This window comes from Ammodytes marinus (assembly GCF_949987685.1).
Source record: "Ammodytes marinus genome assembly, chromosome: 17".
NCBI classification, from domain to species: Eukaryota; Metazoa; Chordata; class Actinopteri; order Uranoscopiformes; family Ammodytidae; genus Ammodytes; species Ammodytes marinus.
The window spans coordinates 12,004,551-12,026,705 of NC_137221.1; the positions used below are offsets into that span (position 1 = coordinate 12,004,551).

General features: G+C 39.9%; 1 protein-coding gene across 1 annotated transcript in view; it reads left to right on the forward strand.

The window, feature by feature from the left end:
* csmd3b (CUB and Sushi multiple domains 3b) overlaps window positions 1-21,114 on the forward strand; it is a gene marked incomplete at both ends in the record, with an annotated part of 320,381 nt that extends 299,267 nt beyond the window's left edge. Inside the window, 17 exons of the mRNA XM_080046015.1 lie at window positions 354-539; window positions 1,235-1,420; window positions 2,226-2,399; window positions 6,123-6,305; window positions 6,473-6,649; window positions 8,247-8,426; window positions 9,123-9,296; window positions 9,563-9,736; window positions 12,916-12,989; window positions 14,472-14,583; window positions 15,052-15,231; window positions 16,649-16,708; window positions 17,396-17,554; window positions 18,900-19,036; window positions 19,453-19,540; window positions 20,221-20,356; window positions 20,955-21,114. Of these exons, the coding sequence (XP_079902141.1) occupies window positions 354-539; window positions 1,235-1,420; window positions 2,226-2,399; window positions 6,123-6,305; window positions 6,473-6,649; window positions 8,247-8,426; window positions 9,123-9,296; window positions 9,563-9,736; window positions 12,916-12,989; window positions 14,472-14,583; window positions 15,052-15,231; window positions 16,649-16,708; window positions 17,396-17,554; window positions 18,900-19,036; window positions 19,453-19,540; window positions 20,221-20,356; window positions 20,955-21,114 (2,540 nt within the window). The remainder of the gene's footprint in view (window positions 1-353; window positions 540-1,234; window positions 1,421-2,225; window positions 2,400-6,122; window positions 6,306-6,472; window positions 6,650-8,246; window positions 8,427-9,122; window positions 9,297-9,562; window positions 9,737-12,915; window positions 12,990-14,471; window positions 14,584-15,051; window positions 15,232-16,648; window positions 16,709-17,395; window positions 17,555-18,899; window positions 19,037-19,452; window positions 19,541-20,220; window positions 20,357-20,954) is intronic.
* Window positions 21,115-22,155: the final 1,041 nt, after the last annotated feature.

The following is a 22,155-nucleotide window of genomic DNA, read 5'->3' on the forward strand; positions in this document are numbered from 1 at the left end:
CTACAGGATCTGACTACAGAAACATTCACCCAGGGCACAGAAACAACTAAATCATTGTCATGTCGCAAATGACTCGCCAATATACAGTGTGTCCAATATATGTGACATACTGTACGTTGGAAAGCTATCACAGTTAAAGAAATATCAACATACCAAAGGACTTAGAGCAAGAACATGCATTATATAGATTATTATTTTGTGCCATAGTGCAAACGTTTTAAAAATGCATCAATGAGCTATACTGTTTCACTGTTTGACATCTTACTCATGATGAACATGTGTGATAAATGTAATAAGAAATGTGTATGCAAGTACCTTTAATCTTTGATTCACTCTGTCTGTCTTCCCTATAGCGATCAGCTGTGGCCACCCAGGAAGTCCCATATATGGCCGCACGGTGGGGAACGGCTTCAACCTCAACGATGTGGTCAGCTTTGTTTGTAATCGGGGTTATGAAATGGAGGGGCCCGCTCGGGCTCAATGTCAGGCCAACCGCCAGTGGAGCCACCCGCCCCCAACGTGTAAAGGTGGGGAGAAAAGTTAAGTGTATTCACCCCTACCCTTATTTATCCCTTGCCTTTTAATGCCACTTCAACTCCTCTCTTCATTTACCATGACTGCCTTATTAACCTATGGCAACCATCTTTATACATCCCTGCCCTTTTCACTTCACCTCAATTCTACCTCTAACTTAATTCAACCTAAATATCTTTGCCATCATAACCCTAAAACTAAATGTATCCAGACAAAAAAATAAATGTTTAAAGTCACTCCATGAGGTAGGTTTAATCCTCTGCATCCCTCTGAGTGTCTCTTGGCTTCAGCCGTCTGAATAGAAACTGTTTGGTTTTTCAGTGAAAAAACATCACCCAAGTTTGTACAGATGCTATCGGCACTCTGCACATTTTCCAGAATAAAGTGCAAAAATTGTGTAAAATTAAAAATGCATTGCAATGATAACAAACCAGTATCCTGCAAGGGATCCAAGACACATCAGCCTTCATCCTAACATCACATACCATTTCATCACAGCAGCCCTACTCAGTTCTTCCTTCTTATTATGTCCTATATTATTTTACAGAACTATTAAACCCCGGTGCAAGACACTGGAAACATGGAGAGGGGGGAGAGAAATTACCCTCTCTGGTTCATACCAAATAACACATGCTTTTTTTATCTCTCCTTTTTGTGTATTTGTCTGTGTGTGTCAATCTCCGTGTCTCTCTGTGTATAGTGGTCAATTGCTCTGATCCAGGTATCCCAGCCAACTCCATACGGCAGAGTAAAATAGAACACGGGAACTTCACCTTTGGCACCGTGGTTTTTTACGACTGTAACCCGGGTTACTACCTGTTTGGATCACCTGTGCTGACCTGTCAACCTACCGGGCAGTGGGACAAACCCCTACCTGAATGCATAGGTAAGTTTGATCCTCCTGTACAATGATATCAATGATAGATTAGCCGTTTTTGACGGCAGCTTTTCAACTGTAACTTGTTAGTTGCTTAAGCTAAGCTAAGTTGGTACCATAGTTGGCTGAAAACTTTGGATTCAGCTGACTTTTTATGTTTCAAGCTGACTCTTAAAATTAGAAATCCTGTCAAAGGAGTCTTAAATAGGAACTTGATGGCTACAAAAAAGACATTGTGCTAAATTACTGAGCCAAATAGTCAGCATTATCACCAGCTGATGATAAAGAAACTGCTGTTTCTTTGTTTCGGTGCGTTCAGTGTTTCAGTTTAGAGCTAGTAAGTCCCGGTATCAAGTGTAAGGAATAATTTAAGATAAGACTGTTTCTATTTAAGCCTGTTTGGCAGCTGAGTTTACATACTTTTTTTTTACATTAAATGTTACGAGAAAAAATGCTTTTAGGTTGAGACCTTGTCAATGTTTGACAAATGTCATGCTATCAGCAAAACAGCGCTTCTCTGTTACACTAAGCCCCAACAGCACTGCATGGGTCCCACACAGTGTGAAAATACTTTTTTCAAAACATTCCAATCCGTTACCCCTCAAACTGATGTATTTTGTTAATGATGTGTTTCTGAAGTAACACTCAGTCACCGGTGTAGGAAGTCAGCTAGTTGCCTAAATGCTAAACGTTGCAGCTATATTTCTTGACAGTGGTGCTTGCAGCTCTTCACGATAAATAATTTTGAGTCAAAATGGTCCAAACAAACTGCCTTTCTTTATCTCTCTTTCTCTCTCTCTCTCTCTGTCTCTAGTTGTAGACTGTGGTCATCCCGGCTCTCCCCCTAACGGCGTGCTGAGTGGAGAGAAGTTTACATTTGGTTCCACAGCTCGATACTCCTGTCTTGGCGGGAGACAGCTGAAGGGAGAGTCATCCAGGACGTGTCAGCTCAACGGGATGTGGAGTGCCCCCATGCCCTTCTGCTCCGGTAACCATTTTGAACCTCTATTACATACACAGACGTTTCTATTAGAAAGAGAAATGGATACATGGGACTTGTAGATGAAAGTTGAGTCTTCCGAAAACAGGTAGACTTAACAAGAGTGTGGAGCACTTCATGCTTTTACATCCTGCAGGCTCACTTTCTTGACCCTTTTTCACTTAGTCGAAGGAATAATGGGATGGACGGATAGAGGGGAAGGGATGGCGCATGAAAAGAAAAATATATCAGAGTCTGTCTGTGAAAGGATCTGTTGAGCTTTACCTTCCCTAGTTTGCACTCAAATTCTACCCCTTCACAAAGTGCATTTCTATCTTTCCTCTTAAAGGATGTGTTCAAATTGTTTTTGTTTGTTTTTTTTTACTCCTAAGGCTTGCTGTGGACTAACATATAGGACTAGATAAGGCAATGATTGTATCCTATTCAAATATGAACACATTTTAGTACTGACATTCTTCAATGCATGTACACTTTTGCTATATCAGTAGTTGTAATGTCTTACCTAGGTCAGTGGAGTTTTAAATAACATTGTGTACTGTGGATGCCCCACTGTTATTGTTCTGTAAACTGCTTCACACAAGCATATTTCCTCCCTGTTGGATTGACTGTATGTGCATATATCACCCATTATTGAACTGTATTGTCTCTCCAGACAGAAAGCATCCCTACCTTCCATCATGTATAAACAAACCAAGTTATATGGTTCTCAGTTGGCTGGCTGGTGGTATGATTATGACTCTACAGACTGAGAGGCTCCCGATTGCAGCGTGTATAACAAACTGACTGAAAACACATTCCAGACAAGTTGACTAAGAATACAATGTTATTTACAGCGATTGCCTGGGGAGGACGCAGGTCGAGGGAGGGTAATAGTTTATGAAGCTGTGATTCATGGTTTTTACCTGCCAGGTCTGTACCTGAGCCCTGCAGAGTTAGTTTTTAAGTCAGCCCATGCTAGAAGTGCATATTCCGCAATTCTGCTCTATTGCTGTTGAATAAGTAAATGGCGTTTCTTGCTGTAATGTTGGTTATGCTTTCTACCACACTATCACATTCACATTTCAGGGGGAAATGATAATGAAGTAGAGCCAGTGTTTACTGTGTCTAGAACTGACAACTCAAACCAAATTACTGGCATGTTTACTTTACTATTGGGAATTATTTGGACATACTAAGCCAATTGAACCAGTGCTTACAGACATTATAAACAATTGTTAATTTGAGATTTGACAAGGCAGTGAGCCTTGACCTACGTGGGACTTGACTTGTCAAAAACCTAAAATTTATAAGCAAACAAATCAACAGCAAGTGTCAATGTTGTTTTCCTGGTAACATTTCATACAAATACAAAAGATACACAAAATAGTCACAACATTCAGGCCTTACATATCTTACACGCTTGACTAATTATTCATGCATTGAACTGTCTTGGTTTTTAACCATGTCTGAAAAGCACTGGCTGCAAAGCTTTGAAAGCAAACTGTTCCAATTCTGTGTCAATTTTATAGTAAGCTCTTGACATTTGTTCATAAAGACTTGGGATTTAAGGCTTGGTTCTGGCTTGTTTAAGTATGATTTTTCTGCCGGAAGGAATAGGTCAACATTTTGGGAAATATTGTATTTCTATATTGCTGAGAGGAAGTTAAAAGGACTGATAGCACTTCACTGTATGTCCATTAAAAATAGAAACACGTGGAAACAGCTAGCATTGTTCCCCAGGGGTAAAGAAAAATCCACCAACCAGCACATTTAAAGTCACTGTTGAACACATTCCATCCCATTTGTTTTGAATCCATACAGACACAGAACATTGAAAATGGTTATATTTCCAGGACATATATTTCTTGATATGGTGCATTGACTTCCTGGAGCCTTGTCACATAAGCATTACTTTGCCAGGCAAATGTTTGAGACCTCAAGACATCATACCTATAATCATTTTCCCACTTCAGTTTTTGTGCCTTTTACAATGCTCAGTTAACCGGTTGTGGCTGTGGCTTCATTTTTAATAGACAGCGGTAAGTACTTTATATTTGCAAAAAAGTGTCAAACTATTCTTCTAGTATTTGGTTACTGACAGGTACTAAATCTTTTTCATTTGTCCTCCCACCCTTCTCTTCTTGACCACCCACAATAAGTCCATAAGTCCTTGGCTCACCCAGAGAGAATGTTATAGCCTTGTATTTTTTTTTCTCATCCTGGTATGTTATTTGATATGTTCTGCAGAATTGGTCAGAGGAGCGTCAGCTCAGTAACCTGTGAATTTGTCCTGAGCCAGAGTAGAGCCACAATCGCTCTACCGTGTGTGTGTGTGTGTGTGTGTGTGTGTGCGTGTTTGTGCAGATGAATGTGTGAGTGCGTGACCGATTAGTAGTTGTTCCAAAGTTACCTGAGGGAATCAACAAGATTAGTTTTCACAGCACTCTGTCCCACCGAAACCTACACGCATACGTGCACACACATAACACACACACACACACACACACACACACACACACACACACACACACACACACTTGCACCAGTGACATCGGGCACATTGGTTGTTCTCCCTGTTGAGACCGAATACCCCTGAGGCTACATGGTCACTTTGGAGCTATATATGTGTCTGTGTGAGCGTCCCCTGGGTCTTGTGTAGATGGCAGGGTGGTGTCTCTGAAGGATTGTGTGTGTGTCTTTGTTGTATGCCTTGGCTGATTTTTGACATGTTCCCAATATTCAGAAGAAAACAATTCATCCTGTCATCAGCAATTCCTACATATTTCTAAGTTTTAAATACAAATAATGATGGCATAATGCAGTAAATGTGTATTTATTCAAATCTATCTAAAAAAAATCATTCTGAAATCCTGGGGCATTACAAAAGATGTTATGTCATAATGGTTTGTGTCTATGGTACGTGTAAGCTCTATTAAGCAGGAAGCCTCTAGATATTTGCTGTATAGAGATGATGTGAAATTAAGTTATTTGTCTCACAAACACATTTGGGAAATTGTCATGGTAGGTGTTTATCACTGACAATTTGTTGTATTAAATGAACAGTTGATCAGGTTTTGACATTAATTATATGCACACATAAGCCGATGCAAATTCTAGACCATTAACAAAATAAGTAGAAGGGACCAGGGATGTTTGGGCAACAATAAATGTGTCTGGGCCTGTACATGTGGGTGACAAAGTGTGTCTTAGTGTGTACAAGTGTGTACGTGTGTTCCCAGGAGCGTGCTCTGTCTGTCAGGCAGAATTTGCTGACCAGGCAGCTCCACAAGGGCAGAGCGAGGATCACACACACACACAGACACACTGCCGACCACATACCCATCAGTACTCGTGCACACTCACGCACATGAACACATGCCTAGTACACACACACACACACACACACTCACACACACGCACTCTTAAGGCAAAAATAAGCCCCTTGTCACCAACATTTGTGTGCAGTCCACTCCTATTTGTTAGCAGCCATTTCTCACTTGAGTGCCCTGAGAATGTGGTTCATATTTAAAGAAGGAAGCAAATATTAACCTCACACTCCTGAATTCACTTTCCAATGGTGTCTCTACCCTATGTATGTTTTAGTTTGATTAATTAAAATAAATTTCAAAGTTTGAAGTACTGGACTTAATGTCGCTGTAGAAGATGCAGCTGGTTCATGGTGGTTCTGAGGTTTAGGGGCCTCACGCTGTCTCTTTGTTTCTCTCCCTGTAGGTGACACAGCTGGTTCTTGTGGTGATCCTGGCATTCCCTCCCATGGTTCGAGAGAACAAACGGATTTCAAAATCCGTTCCAAAGTTCTCTTCAGCTGCTCCGAGGGCTTCGATTTGATTGGTTCATTTGACAGAATGTGTTTCCCCAACGGGACCTGGTCAGGCACGCAGCCCTTCTGTAAACGTAGGAAGTTCCTTTGACTTAATCTCAACCTATTATAACCCAGCACTTATTTTCACAGATCCACTCATGCACTGCACAGTCTCCTTAAATAACCATATTCATATAGAGCTGAATCTCATTGAGATGCACAAGGCTTTCTCTCTCTCATTCTCTCATTTTCCACCCAGCTGTCCAGTGCGGTAACCCTGGCACGCCCAGTAATGGCCGAGTATTTCGTTTGGATGGAACAACATTTTCTCACTCTGTCATCTACTCCTGCATGGATGGCTACCTGCTCACTGGCACCACCACCAGGCTGTGTCAAGCCAACGGGACATGGTCCGGTGCACAGCCCAACTGTACCAGTAAGTTACCTGTTGTATATTGAGGGCTGGCTGATTGATCAGTCTATAGATGATTTAACAATCAGATTCTGCATAGTTAAAAAGGTTTTTCTCTGTTATACATTGTTTAAAGTTGTTATTTAGAATGTGAACTCAAATGTAAGGGAACTTGGGGGCGGAAGAGCTGAAAGACTGTTAGCTTTATGTATTACTTACCATAATCAGACTATTAAGTCATTACTTTTTCAACGACATTAAGTCTGCACTGCATAAACATCCCCAATCTCCTGATGTGTGATTATAAAGTTTCCTCTTCCGCCCTTTGGGACTCTATGTAGGACTGTATGCCCACTTTTAAATTATTCTGCTACAGTATAGGGTCTGAGTAATGAAATCAGTCTCGGATCTTCATGCTCTCGTTACAGACTTTATAGGGTGACATGATTAACCTTGATTGTTGTTTACTTGAGCTAATTTGCTTTTTAAACTCTGCGGGAAAATTCACAAGCGTAAATAACCGTGAAACATAACATTGTGTTCTTGTATGGAATGTGACCGGAGCCACGGTTGAACAAGTGTTAATCAGCACTGTATGTTACACAGACTACAAAATCTGCATTTAAAGATAATACAACAGCCGTGAGTGGCATATAAAACTTAGAATGAACATAAGGTATGCTCGCTTACAAAATATCTTGTTAAACACATTTCTACATTGTGTCCCAAGGTGGAATTCACTTACCTAGGGGAACCCACATGGGGAGAGCCCTAGCAGTAATTTAATGTTTTCCAATTTTTTGTGACATTCCTGACTTTAATGCACTGAGCAAATAAATGAAATACCCAGCAGAAGGGAACACAGCACTAGAAATGCTGAAACCACATTTCTTCAATATGAGGGCCTGGAATGAAAAAAAAAAAGTTTTCTAAGAACCCCCTGACTTAAAGGAAATAGCTTTTACAGTAGACTACACTACATCTATTAACGGGCAGGACAGTATCTGGGTTGGGTTTAAAAGCTTTTAAACTGCCTATTAGACTGTGAAGGACAGTGCCTTATAAGTGCAGTCAGGGGAATCCTAATGCTCCTTAGAAGAGTCCCAGGACAACCTCAGCCATTTTTAATATCGCTGTTGTTTCATTCATGAGAAGTGAAGCCCATAAGTAGACAGGTAAAGTTATAATAAGATAAATGTGCAGTTCTAGTTAAGTCATCTCTTGGTTCACGGCAACTTTGTTTAATCTGGATTCCTGACAGTTTTACCCTTAATCTTTAAAAGTGCCATTCGGATGTATATTTATATGTTTGTCAGATGGTCCTCTCTAGGCCTAAGCAGTTTAAAAAACAGTGATGAAAACATTTGATAACAGCAACTATCCCCTCTCACCACCACTTTATTTGTCCATTTCTTAACTTCTGTCAAGTCATCTGTTCCTCTGTCTTTCTCTTCCTCTTAATGTCTCCTCATTATTTGAATTAGCTATATAAAAGAGCATATAAGCCAGAGTAATGAGCAAATTAGAATAGCAACTATCTCATGCCATAGCATTACATATAGAGTCATTTAAATCTTTATCCCGTCTCTTCCACTCCAACCCCACTTCTCCATCTCCACAGTGATCAACTGTGGGGATCCAGGAGTGCCAGCTAACGCCCTTCGCTATGGAGAAGACTTCACGATTGGTCAGAACATCTCCTTCCAGTGCCAACCAGGATACAGAATGGAGGAGGATGGATCCCCTGTGAGGATGTGCACCCAGAATGGGACATGGAGTGGCAATATGCCTACATGTGCCGGTAAATTATTTATTAAACAAACTTGGATGTAAATTATATATTTGATGTGCAAATTTTAGATTAGTCCATGAGAACAAATGTAATGGAAAGTATACAGTTCAGTTATAATACTGTTAAACAACTCAAGTGCATTTCTCAATGCTTTTCTAATCTATACTTTGCTATTCTTGACCATATTGATCATATACAGCAATTTTTTTCTGTTGAGTATATTATAAAACCACCACTAACAACACTTTGTATAGAGGATGTACAAAGAGAAGATGTAATTCAGTACAACTGCTGTATGTATTACTGAGCTCTAAATCCAACTTAAATCCTTGTAAAACTCTAGCTAAGTAAAGACAGAAACAGCAGTTTCTGCTCACACTGCAGTCAGTGCCTCCGTGTGGAAACTCAACAAAAACAAACAAATCACATAACATGAGTCACACATGTAATTCCTTATACTTGCTGTGATTAGTTTTGCTAGTATATGTTACTGAACTGTATGTTCCAAATGTTTGCATTGGTAGATTGGTGGATCATTTTCAAACCAGTTGCCCTCTCTCCACAGCTATGAGCTACTTAACAGGACATTGATTTTGACTGAAACAGCATCATCTGCATCTGTTCCAACAAACGGTTGTAGACTTTTTTTCTTGTCTCTTTCCTAACCCCTATCTCTCTCTCTCTCTCTTTCTCTCTCTCTTGTAGCGGTGACATGCACGGCTCCCTCTGCCATTAGTAATGGGGTACTACAGGGCAGTGACTTTGAATGGGGCAGCAGTTTGAGCTACAGTTGCTCACCTGGATATGAACTCTCATTCCCAGCTGTCCTGACCTGTGTGTCCAATGGAACCTGGAACGGCATGCTCCCACAATGTTTACGTAAGTATACACACACACATTCACAAATGTAGACACACTCATGTACATGCATACAGGAAAGCCCACATAGACATAGCACTAAACATGCATTTAAACACACCGGGCACAAATGCCTTTAATTATTATTTACCAACTATAAGATACATTGTTATCTAAATCTACATTTGTCCTTGAGCCTCCCATAAAGTAAGTGCTTGTCAGCGATGTTAGCCCCACATATTGAAATGTGATTATGTCTGTGAATGTGTGTGTGTGTGTGTATGCAGCCAAGTTTTGTGGTGACCCAGGTACCCCAGTCGGTGGTTTCAGAGAGGGGCGGAGTTTCATCTACCAATCAGAAGTGTCCTTCAGTTGTGCATCACCTCTCATTCTGGTCGGCACAGCCACTAGACTTTGTGAAAGTGATGGTTCGTGGAGTGGCACACAGCCACGCTGTATCGGTAAGTTTAATTATTTATGCTCACTTGATGACCAGACAAAAAAAACTAGGCCATAAACAAAATACAATCAACATAATGAGAATACTTCCTTTGAATCTGTGGTCAAATCTGGTCATGAAGTATAATTTTTCTAATATTACATTATGAATCTTGCATATTTTGAAGTGCTCTTTGTTCAATGTTGGCCAACAGAAATCAGTTATAGACTTTCTGCTTTTTCATTTTCATGTGAACACTCAATCTCAACTGCAAGAACTGAAAACACTTTGGGTCTCGGTAGAGTTGGGAGGTATAGCCGTAATTGGCAACATTTTCAGTTGAATCATTATCAGTCTGTCGAGAGAATAAGTAAACAAGTTAATAAATCTGACAAGACGTTGAATGCCAGCTTTTGGTAATTGACAGTTTCCAATATTTGTTGCTACATATATATTTTGTTCAGTACAGAAATAGTATTACCATCCAAATCCCATTCCCTTAGTTCTTAATTTACCATATTCAAATGTACAAGTCAAATTTATTTAAATAAATTAATTCAGGTAAGAATGTTTCTCAGTAAAAGGTTGTTCAAATAGAGTAACTTTGATCTCCAAATTGTTTAAAATACAGAACCAGCCTTCACAACAAAAAAAATTGATTTAAGATTTTACTGATTTCTAGTTTCCCCAATCATTTATCCTTACATGAGCTAGAGCACAGCCTGGTATCCTCAGGCAGGGATGTCTGGCTTACTTCAAAGGCAGGGTTAAAATTAAAAGGCAGTGACGGTTAGCCGACTGGAGCCCCCAGACTGTTAAATGATAATTTTTCTGAGGTGAAATAAATCTCTTCTCTGCAAATACATTTCAAAGCATTGTGTTACAGACTTGTTTTTGATACTGTCCCATTGCTGTAGATGTTTTGCTTTGATCAATATAATATTTGTTGTTTTTTTTATGTGTTTGCTTTCCTTACTGAATATCCGTGTGGGTTCCTAACTCATGAAACACATTATATACAGTAGTGCATGCTGGCCTTTCAGCTCATTATGACTGGTTTGTGGCCCCCCAGGGAGCCTGGACTGGTGTCTTATATTCCACTGCATAATGATCACAGCGATTAATGACCCATCATTAAGGAGTTGACAGCCACATTTCAGTATACTCCTGGGCTTGCTGTGCAGAACAACTACTGCTCTGTCAAAGAGAAAGTTACATAGACTTATTGAAATAATAATGAACAGTGACTGGAGGCTCATCCGAGACTATCTTAAAGGATTCCACTGATGTTTCCAAATTGGCAACTCTTCCTTTTATAACTGCGACTGTTTCCATCGTTATATAGAATCAATACCTTAGCTTCATTTGACATAACACAATTACTCAACTTATTTTTAAGGACAGCGTGCATATTCCAAACTAGCTTAAATTGTAGATTTATTTCATTTTCTACATTGACTATTTTACTTGGATTTAATTGTTAACCTTGATGTCTTTTAAATCAACAATTAAGTGATCAATGTACATGCAAACAGATAGACAGTATCTGTATTTTCTAATGGTGTTCATTAGCAGAGTGAAAACAGTAGCATTCACAATTTTTTATTTGGTGCCATTGGGTTTTGCTACAGTGTATGATGTGCATCCTAATGAAATGTATTTATGATTTTTTATTATTTATTTTACTGTCAATGAATAGAGGCATTCATACAGATTTACAGGTGAACGTCACGCTTCAGAGACATGAGCTTCTCCGACAAAAATAGAACAAGTGTGTTGGAGTAACCCTCCAGTCCTGTGTCAATTAAACTGCCCACTGGATTGGCAGTTGAGTCTACAGCATAGCCGTCATGCCGTGGCTTTCACATTCAGTGAACATTCATCTTCGTTATGGTCATAAAAATAGTAAATGTTAATCTTAAATTAAAGTCGTACAGCTGATCATTCATCGAAAAAAAACGTTTTTTAGGCTACTTATACTATGCTATTGTATATGATATTATACTACCTAATTTAGGAAGTAAAGTCCAGAATATTACATTATTTTGAGGTTTTCATTTGAAGGTATCAAATAATTCAATGTATAAACATAATGTGCTTGCACTGATCAACTCAATTCCTTGCCTCTGGGAGAAAGGAGCAGTCAATGAGTTATATTTCATTCCTTTTCAGAAAAAATACAGAAAAGTGCTTGCTCATAAACGAGTCAACACCAGTGCACACTGTAACTTAATGTATTTAGTAAAGGCTTCCATAAGCGGGCATTCACAGCCAACTTCAAACAAGCTGCTGCTATCTGGGGATTACGAAATAAAATGAGAAGGGATATATACAGCACACATTACAAATGGTCCCACTGGGTCACTTTCCCACCACATGTGATATTTAGAGCACCACTTCACACGTCTGCTTTCGAGCAGGTGCTTAAACATCAAGTATGGGGGTGAATTGTAATCAAATGAGAGCTTTTAAAATGTGACTTGACTTCTTGTTCACAGCACTGGATAAGGCCTGCATGCAGCAATTCAAGGCTGCTATAGAGTCCAATGTTCCTTGTGAAATAGACGCTCTAAAAATAGGCTGCTCTGAAGTGTTACTTCATTTATGTAAAAAAAAAATGCTAGTGTGTGCTGTGTATTACCATTTGACTGAGGCCGAATGAGTTTTGAGCTGAAGCAGCCCGCTCTGTAAATACAACGGACGGGAGAGAGGGAGGGAGGAGGAAGTGTTGGTGAGTGAGAGACAGTGATGAATGGAAAGATAGAAAGGGAGAGGAAAGAAGGGGAGAGGACACTGAGAGGGAGAGAGAGGGGGCAGTTAGAGAGGTACAGGGGGCTAGAGAGAGGTAGAAGGAAGAGAGGGCGAAGTGGAGAGTGAATCTGTCATTTCGGAAGCTGTATTGAATCGAGCCCTGCGTCAGGATGCGCCCTACATGCTGATGTTCCTGCCATACACACACACACACACACACACACACACACACACACGCACACACACGCACACACACTCTCAAAGCTGGCCCTGCTTCGCTTTCTGATAAAGCACTACTGCCCCCTGCTGGCCTGGTGTGATATATCCTGCTGTTACCATGACAACAGAGGAGAGGAAAAGAGAGTTGAGAGAGGATGTGTACTGCTAGTGCTAATGTATCATTCTTTTTGGATTTTGTGTGTAATTACTTACACATGCTGCTCTTTTCAGAACCCACCAAAACCAGCTGTGACAATCCAGGAACACCGCGCTATGGCTCCTTAAACCGGACCTACGGTTTCAAGGTAAAGTACCTGCAGTGGAAAAAACTAACTAACGCCACATTCACATTTCTACCCAAAGTAGTTAACTTACTATCTAATGTAACAGCTGTCATTGTGGCTCCTTTGATGCATAAAAGAAAACATCTTTACAAACTAACCTGATTACAAAGAAACATTGCCCATGGAAAAACAAGGAGGCAATTTCAATTAAAGTGACTGAGATGAGATGCTGAAAGATAACCTCTTAATTTCACAAACTCAAACTACTGGTATCTGATATTGCATCTGTTCACGGAAAAGGGACTGTGGAATTAATTCCCCATTTCTTACAATCTAGTTAAGTTGAAGAAGGGATTTCTTTACAGCCGTTGTGGACAGGGGGGAATGATTACAGCAATCACTTACTCGATCAACTAAATTGCCATGTGAGTATTGTATGAAAATAGACTTGAGGACAGCCTAACCTGGTTCCAAACATAATGTTCAAGTCTGATTTAGTTATCCACAATTTAAGTGTTTTCCAGGGGGAAACATCTTTAAAGTTTTATTTAATAAGATACATCATACACTGTTACACACATTTGCATTTGGACTTGCCAAGTCACTGCACTGTAATCACATTCATGTCTGTCTGAATTTGTCCAAAACCCACTCATCAATAGCTCTAAATAAATAAAGAGATATATCATGCAAATGATGTAGCTTTCAATTTCTATGAATGTCCTCTTAAAGAGGACCTATGATGCTTTTTGACTTTTATGACCTATAAACGTTGTTATGATGATTCATAGTCATACTTAACCATACTAAATTATCAAATAATGACTTACATGCATTTCGACGTATTCCCTGCTGACCGTCTGGGGTGTCTGTGCAGAGCACTAAACACTATTCTAGCCAGTCGAGAAGTCACGTCTTCAGAGCGGTCTACCCTTTCATAATTCGTGACGTCGCATAAAAATTTGTGACGTGACCACGCGGATGTTTCCATGTATGGTAATGCTGTCACTTCCCTGTTCGCGTCTGCCTCGCGCCTTTATAGGTCCATGCTCGCGCTTCCCGCCACTGAAAGTGTTCCGGAAGGAAGGTAACCAATCACAACGGAGTGGGGTTTGCAAGAGGGGGGGGAGGGTAGCGGAGATGGCCGATGCACAGGCGGAGGGAGCGGAGATTGCCGAAGCACACACACTCAAGTGTTGACAGGATGTGCTGGATCGCCAAAATAAGAGAAAGAGCTTCCCGAAAATCTACATAGTTTTTTGTGATGTGATTCGTGTCAGGTTGCTCTATAGCAGTGTAAAACAAGAAATTAAGACCAGAAAATTAGTATAATAGGTCCTCTTTAAGGTATGCAGACAAATGTTGAAACTCTCTTTATCTTTGTGTGTATGTGTGTACTCCATCTAAATCTCGTTCTCGTTCTCTCTCTCTCTCTCTCTCTCTCTCTCTCTCTCTCTCTCTCTCTCTCTCTCTCTCTCTCTCTCTCTCTCTCTCTCTCTCCAGGTGGGGAGTGTGGTGTCTTTTCAGTGCCAGCCAGGTCATTTGATTCAGGGCTCTTCCTCCAGAACCTGCCAGCCTGATCTGACTTGGACCGGAGCACAACCTGAATGCATTCGTAAGGAAACACACATCCTATCAACTTGAACACTTTATCGACCATCCATCCTCTGTCTATCAGACCCTTAAAGGTGCACTATGTAAATTTGGGTGTGTCAGAGAAGTGAACCTTTTCGAAGGTATATTCGCATTAATGAATAAACTAAAAAATTGGATCCCAGGAACACAGTTTGAAGTCGAAATGCTACCTGAAATGTTAGTTCCACTGTTGTTTACAGCAGACGGGCCCACCATTTTGTGTACACACCCACAGTATACTAGTCATAGATGTGGTTCCAGGTTCCTCAAAATTATGTTGTTTTGATTCAGGATGAGATAATTATTCAATACTAAAAATTACATGTAGAGAAAATATGTGTTTTAAATTAAATGCAGGCTCTGCTCATTTTAACAAATCCCTGTCCCCTGAAACGGCATATTGCACCTTTAACTTGAGGTCACAAATCCTGTATCTCTTCCCTTTTAGCCCATGCCTGCAAGCAGCCAGAGAGCCCACTCCATGTGGACGTGGTGGGGATGGATCTGCCTGGTTTTGGCTACACCTTGGTGTACAGCTGTCAGCATGGCTATTTCCTGGCGGGGGGTTCTGAACACAGAGTCTGCAAGAGTGATGGCACCTGGACAGGGAAGATGCCTATATGTCGTGGTAAAACATTATTTTCTATTTTCTTGAACATGATATCTTTATAACTATCTAGTGCATTCTATTGAATATTTTGTCCAAGTGAAAATTGAGTGAACAGGTATAGGAGTGTTGATTGTGTCTTGCTGAAGGACACTTTGTCAGCATGAATACTGGGGCAAGGCCTGGCCGCCTGGCAAAGAGTGCTATTTACTTGGGGACTGGTTGCTGGACTGATAAAAAAAGACAACAATAACAATACCCAATGGTCAAACTCCATTAGATTAGGCAGACCATGTCCCCACAGGTGAAGTTAAGAATTCATCACATCCATTTTTCTCCCACCGCCAATTTCACTGCACCAGCTGAGCTAAGTGAGTGAAAGACTAATTAAAGTGTGAAACTGTCCATCACTGCCTTCTCTTCATCCGAAAATACCATAGAATACTCACCATAGGGAGTACTTAAACTAAATCAATACTTGCCTAAAACAATCTGACTATAATGTGTTTCTAGTGGCTGTTGTGGAACTTTCAATCGAATCACACAATCTTCATCAGTTTGCCCAAACACCATGGAATTGTTGACGTTCAAATTTCCTCTTTCCTGAGCACTTTAAGGACCTTTTTAAAAGATGAGGTTGAAAGTGCCTTCCTGCCAATGGAAATAGTTTAGACAAAACAATCTCACCAGAGGGCCCATTTGTAAGCTATTCTGCAGCCTCTGATTGTGTCAAAAACAAATTCAATCAATGCTATTGCGAATAGCTCAGTGATTTTGTGTCTGCACATTATAAATGAGGAGCAACATTTTGGCTTATGCATCAAGAAATGTAAACAGATAAATGTATTGCACGATGTTGCCCTAAGGTTAGCCTTCAAAATTGGAGCACTCTCTGATCCAATTTGAGATTCTAGGACAAACACCCTCTCCTTTGCTTGTCTTTACTTGTTGGCAACAATGGCTGCATCTGGAAGTGGTGACGGAAGCTTTTCTGAATGGTCAAACCAAAAGTGCCTTGAGGCCATTTTTAAAATATGCTAATATGCACCCCAATTATTGTTCATCAACTCCATTTGCATTGCTCGGCCTGTAAATAACCGTTGAAGAGGTTTATTTTAGGTGACCCCTTTCAACACCATTCTCATTATGCACATGTGTGCCTAATAGTTACCAACACTGCATTCTTATTTGGTAATCTAAAGTGCACTGCATAAACCTCTTTTTTTAGTATTTTGGTGGATAGGCCTGTAACATAATCAACAGGCGAACCGAAACGTTTTGATTCCCTTTCAGACTGGGCCCTTACAGCTGGGCATATTGTTTTTAATAAGACATTATAATTTCACCGTCTGCCTGTCTGTATGTATGTCTCTCTCTTTCTCTCTCTCTACCTCTCCCTCTCTCCATATGTCTCTCTGTCTGTCTTGTGTGTGTGTAGCTGGAGAGAAGAAGAAACCTGTGAAACCAGCGACAGGAACTCCCAGCCCCAAACTAAATGGTCAGTTATTTTCTATTCCATGTACACTATTGTCAGAGCCTGTCTATTCTAGCAGTTTCTTATTTGTTTTGATTTGGTCTTCCCTACTGTAGCTTAATAAATTCTGCTCGGCTCCTTCCCACACCACTCTTTTCCACAGTGGTGCTTTCTTGTATTCTTGTCAATTTGATTGTACTTTCCTGCCTTCCGTTTTAAATACATATCTTTTTTATCTACCTGCAAATACAGAAGGTAAACTAACCCCTGTGATGTTCGGCTGTTTTACTGTTGTTCAGTTCTCAATTTTTTTTTTAGATCTGCACCCTTGTAACTTTTTGCTTCTGTTGCACACTAGAGACTTCCCATAGCTATTGTATGCACACTATCAAAGCAGTAACTTCCAAAGCAACATGTATCAACACATCTACTGCATATGAAAAACACTTTTTCAGAGTCATTTGATCCCATAAGTATTTTTTTTTGCTTTGTTAATAAAAAAAAATGCATTACGTGTCCTAAAACAAATTTTTGTATTAGGACATCTTGTCCAATTCTATTATTTCCTATTATATCCTGTCCTGTTGGATTGAATTTGATTCTGTCTTTTTAAATTATCATTAAATATTATTTTCCATTCATATTAGGTTATATTCTGTTTCTTTATTATTAGTAATCTAATAATAAGTCTTTTTTACTCTGTTCGTCAAGTTCCAGATGACGTCTTTGCTCCTAACTATATATGGAAAGGTTCCTATAATTACCGTGGGAGGAAGCAACCTATGACACTGAGCATCACCAGCTTCAACTCCTCAACAGGACGAGTCAACGTTTCCCTTAGCAACGGAAACATGGACCTACTTCTATCAGGCATGTTGGATCATGGAATATTATACCCCACATATTGTATATCCAGTATAGTATACTGTGTGGTTTGGTTTTCATTGTTATTGTCATATTGTAAGTCATGCTTATTCCGCAGTGTATCATGCTATTGTATTGATCCTAAACAAACAAATGGCCATTCTAACTTACTGTATATGGAGCTTCTACAATCAGTACATTTACTAAGAATCATTTGTGCTGTCTTCTAACGGCACAAATTGTTTGAGTTTGAGTTTTTTTTTTAAGCTAGCTACCCATGCTTCTCTTAAATGTTGTTACTGTATCTTCCCCCAAACCCACGCATACACCTCTTCACGCTAAGGCCTCCCAGGGACCTACAAAAGCATCAGCAGGGGGTTAAGACCCTATTAAAACACAAATCCTGTTGAAGCTAGAATTGGTAAGAGAGAGCACAAACAGCATATCAAAAAGGCACGCAGTTATCAGGCTTTGACCATATACAGTATCTTCGTGATTAAAGGAGCAGCTTTAGATCAATAACTGCTAGAGCTCCACTCAAGCAGCCACCAAAAGGCCAGTGCACAGGAGCGTAAAACTTGAATGTTTTTATCTTAAATGATAAGTTTTCCTTGCCTTAAGCACTGTACTTCAAGAAATTGTACAGCATTTTGAGAAATACACATTTTGTCATTGTGTGTTTATTATTATTTTCTTAAAGGTCACATATTATGCTAAATGCACTTTTTAAATGTGTTCTAACATATCCATGGGTCCACGGTGTGCCTAGAGACTGCCAAAATATTTAAAAAAATAACACTCTCCTTTTCTCAGAATCCCCCTTTCTGAAACCACCACCCCTCCCCCACCCAATATACTCCAGTCAGAATTTTCCCCTTTTCTGACCTCACAAACTGGAAAGCCAGAAGCTTCCACTGTGCAGCCCACACCCCTATTTCTTATTGGTCCACGGCCCTGACAGACAGAGGGCGAGGCGTATCTGGCTTCGCTTCCGGACAGGGGGCGGGGGCAGCGCAAAGATTGTATATTTACAAGGGGAGCTGCAGCTCTTTTTAAAAAATAGGCCATTGTGAGATTAGCTGAACTTCAGCATAGTACAATAAATTATCTGAAAGTTTTTTTCAGCAAACAATTAAAGAAAAACGTATTAGTGACCACTAAGACCATATAATATGGTGTATAATAGAACCGAAAAGTGTATAATATGGGAGCTTTAAAGCTAAAGTGAGATTTTATTTTATTTTTTTATCTTCTTGATTTTCAATTCCACATGACAGATTGATTGAACTGTAACGATATAGGTGTTGTATTCTGATCTGTTTCACAGTTGTTTTTATTCTGTCCCTTTCAGGAGTGTATAAGGCTTCTGAGGCCAGGCTGTTACTGCTGATGTACCAGGTGAACTATGTGAACCAGGGTAACCAGCTCAAAGATACAGCCATCACTCCAGCCAAAATCATAGAGGACTCTTGGACCATGGATGGATTTGTAAGTCTCAGTCGGAAAAACAAAACAAACTCATTTGATTAGATTCAGCTGAGATGGAATACTTTAGAACGGTTAAAAAACAGTTAGAAAATAAATGCCTTTTATTAAAGTCAATCCAAAATATATTTGTATTGTAATAATCCTCTATTTTTTTTAAAGTGCTGTGAAGTTTAATAGACAAATACAGGTAATTCAGAGTGAGACATTTCACATGCTCGGAACTTGAATTACCGTTTAAGAAACGTTAATATTGCATTTTGCATCATATTTGTTCAGATTTTCATTGTAAAATACTACCAATATGCTTGAATGTACCAATGTTGCCAACAGCAGAATGGAACCAACCTTCGTCCCGCCTCTTTAAACTTGATGTCTTCTATGTCTTTTCTTTACCATCTCCCCCTTTTCCCCTGCAGGTATCCGCAGAGCCTGACGGTTCTAGTTACGTTTTCCAGGGTTTCATTCAGGGAAAAGACTATGGACAGTTTGGACTCCAAAGACTAGGTCATTTTCTCTTTGGTTTAGTAGCAGCACCACATAACAAATATGTTTACCTGTAAGTCAATTTTGACTATAAATGATGATTGGGAAGTTGTTGATGAACTGCTTGTCAGATCCTCAGCAATGGAGGAAGTGATCACGGAGCTTCTCTTTGCTGGCAAACAGTGACATCACTGAACATGCTGAGTCAGCCCTGTAGTGGATACATTCACTTCAAGAGCAAAGTCATCTTACAAGGGCCATACTCCATCAACCTGTATGCTAAAATGACTTCCACCAAATAGAGCTGAAAGTAGTCCCTCACGTAATGCCATCAGAAGCTATTCTGTAGTGATGCAAAAGACAACAACTGTTTTGGGGATAACAGCAAGTTCTACAAGAGCTGACCACTTCTCTCTATGTTGCAAGTGGATGGACATCCTACAAACATTGGGATCATCCAGCATCCAGTCCTGTAGAGGCTTGTCAGTGACCAACATCCCTGCAACATATATCACACATACTGTACAGTACTACTAACACTAATGACAATAAAAATTACACTTATTGAATGGGTCGATTTCAAACAATCAATTTCAGATAAGAGAATCACAGCTTTGATAAAGTTATAGCAATGACTATCCTTTTTTATCTTCCAATGTAATTGTGTGGACAATGACAATGCATTTCCTCTTATGGCACAGGTCTGAATATGTCAGAGAGTCATACCTTGCCACCCCCTCAGCTTGGTACCAACAGCAGTTCGGTGGCTATCGCTATTCTGGTGCCTTTTTTCGCTCTAATATTTACTGGCTTTGGCTTCTATCTCTACAAACAAAGGTAGGTGCTAAAAAAAGAAAAATGTTGTTCTGTTCAATTTCAGCAATACAAAAATAATGTATTCCTGTCAGTGCATTGTTGCTCCCCCAGTTTTTCATTCTTGTCATACAAAATGTAGAAAGGCCTTGTTAACAATTTAAGAAGCTGATGATTGATCTGATTGATGAAAACAGTACCTGCGTCAGTGGTTTGGTCGTGGAGGTGCTAAGAGAGAGCCAAGTCAATGTGTATTGCAAACTGTGCGGCAAAACAATTTTGTTTAGGAGGTGTTAAATTGGATTCTTGGAGATGTGACTTAAAAAAATTGACTGCGGTGCGCATTGTTAACACATTCAAATAACTGTTCAGCTGTTAATATCTCAAAAAAAGCTTGCTGAGAGGAATTAGTTTTGGATGGGCTGATTGGAATCTGCAGTAGACTTCCCAGAAAGCATAATGCTCTCTCTAATCCTTCTTAAAGCTTGTTACTTACTATGCCTCTACTCCCAAGACTGCATGCACCATTGTCCATTGCGTACCCAGTAAATATTAATATGTCATTAGAACAATTGAATCACTGTGTATTTAAACTTTCTTTACCGTTGTTTTCCCTTCACAGAACCACACCAAAAACACAGTACACAGGCTGCTCAGTCCACGAAAACAACAACGGCCAAGCTGCCTTCGAGAACCCCATGTACAACACCAACGCCAAGGCTGTGGAGGGGAAGGCTGTTAGATTCGATCCAAATCTAAATACTGTCTGCACCATGGTCTGAGGATTGATTATCCTCACTTGAACTAAATGACTCCGATATCTATAATGGGACCACAGCTGGTGCGCGACTGCGGAAGGGGAATGCTTCGTCTCAAACAACATCGTCAGCAACACGGTCCCTACATTGATTAACAAAGACCTTCAGTCCCAGGCACAGAAACCCAATCTCCCCAAGCGGAAGGAGAAAAGTGTACGCTTGAAACCAAAACCCCAGTGCTGGTTCCTTTTTGCATCCACAAAAATTTAAATTAAACAAATGTGAACACAAAATGTCAAGCTACTGTTGACGGATGCAACACAGCCAGAGTAAACTCACAGTGAGATGTGACATCAATTATCCGTATTATTCTGGTCATGGAGAGCTTATAATTTGATTCTGAAACCACACAGCCATTATACTTTCATCTCTTATTTAACTCTGCTCACTGTCTCTTAAAGCAGTAGAAGTGAGCAGTCATGATTATACCATGACCTTCTTGACAAATATTTTAACATGTCGCCACTAATTCCAACGGCAATTTTTGTTTTTCACAGAGAGCTTTGGAGAGAAGGACCAACTCTCAGCTCTGTGACCATTAGTTGTTGCCTCGCCCTGATAACAAATCACTGAGATAAACTGCACTACAAAAAAAAATGTGCCAAACAAACCCCTTCCTGTGAGGAACACAGAAGCAAAATGGCCTCCGATGTGAAAGCGTGACACGAAGAGGATGTTACAGAAGAAAATGGTTTCAAGATAGTTGTGTTCTAAACTGACAGTTAAAGACACTGTCATCAGCAGACCATTGTATGAACTGACCAGTTGTGAATCGGAGCCTATCTAAAAAAAACACACACAGAAAGGACAACATCCTGACTCCATGACAACCAAAAGCTGGTATTACTAGTCTTTTTTCTATTAAATTGAATCTAAAACAGCTAATGCTAGCAGACAGTAGGGGAAGTTGTTTGAAAAAAAGACTTACTCCTAAGCAAAGGATAAGGGGCAACTCTGGAGACGACCTAATCCTAACTGAACTGGGATTAGAACAAGCAAAAGTAA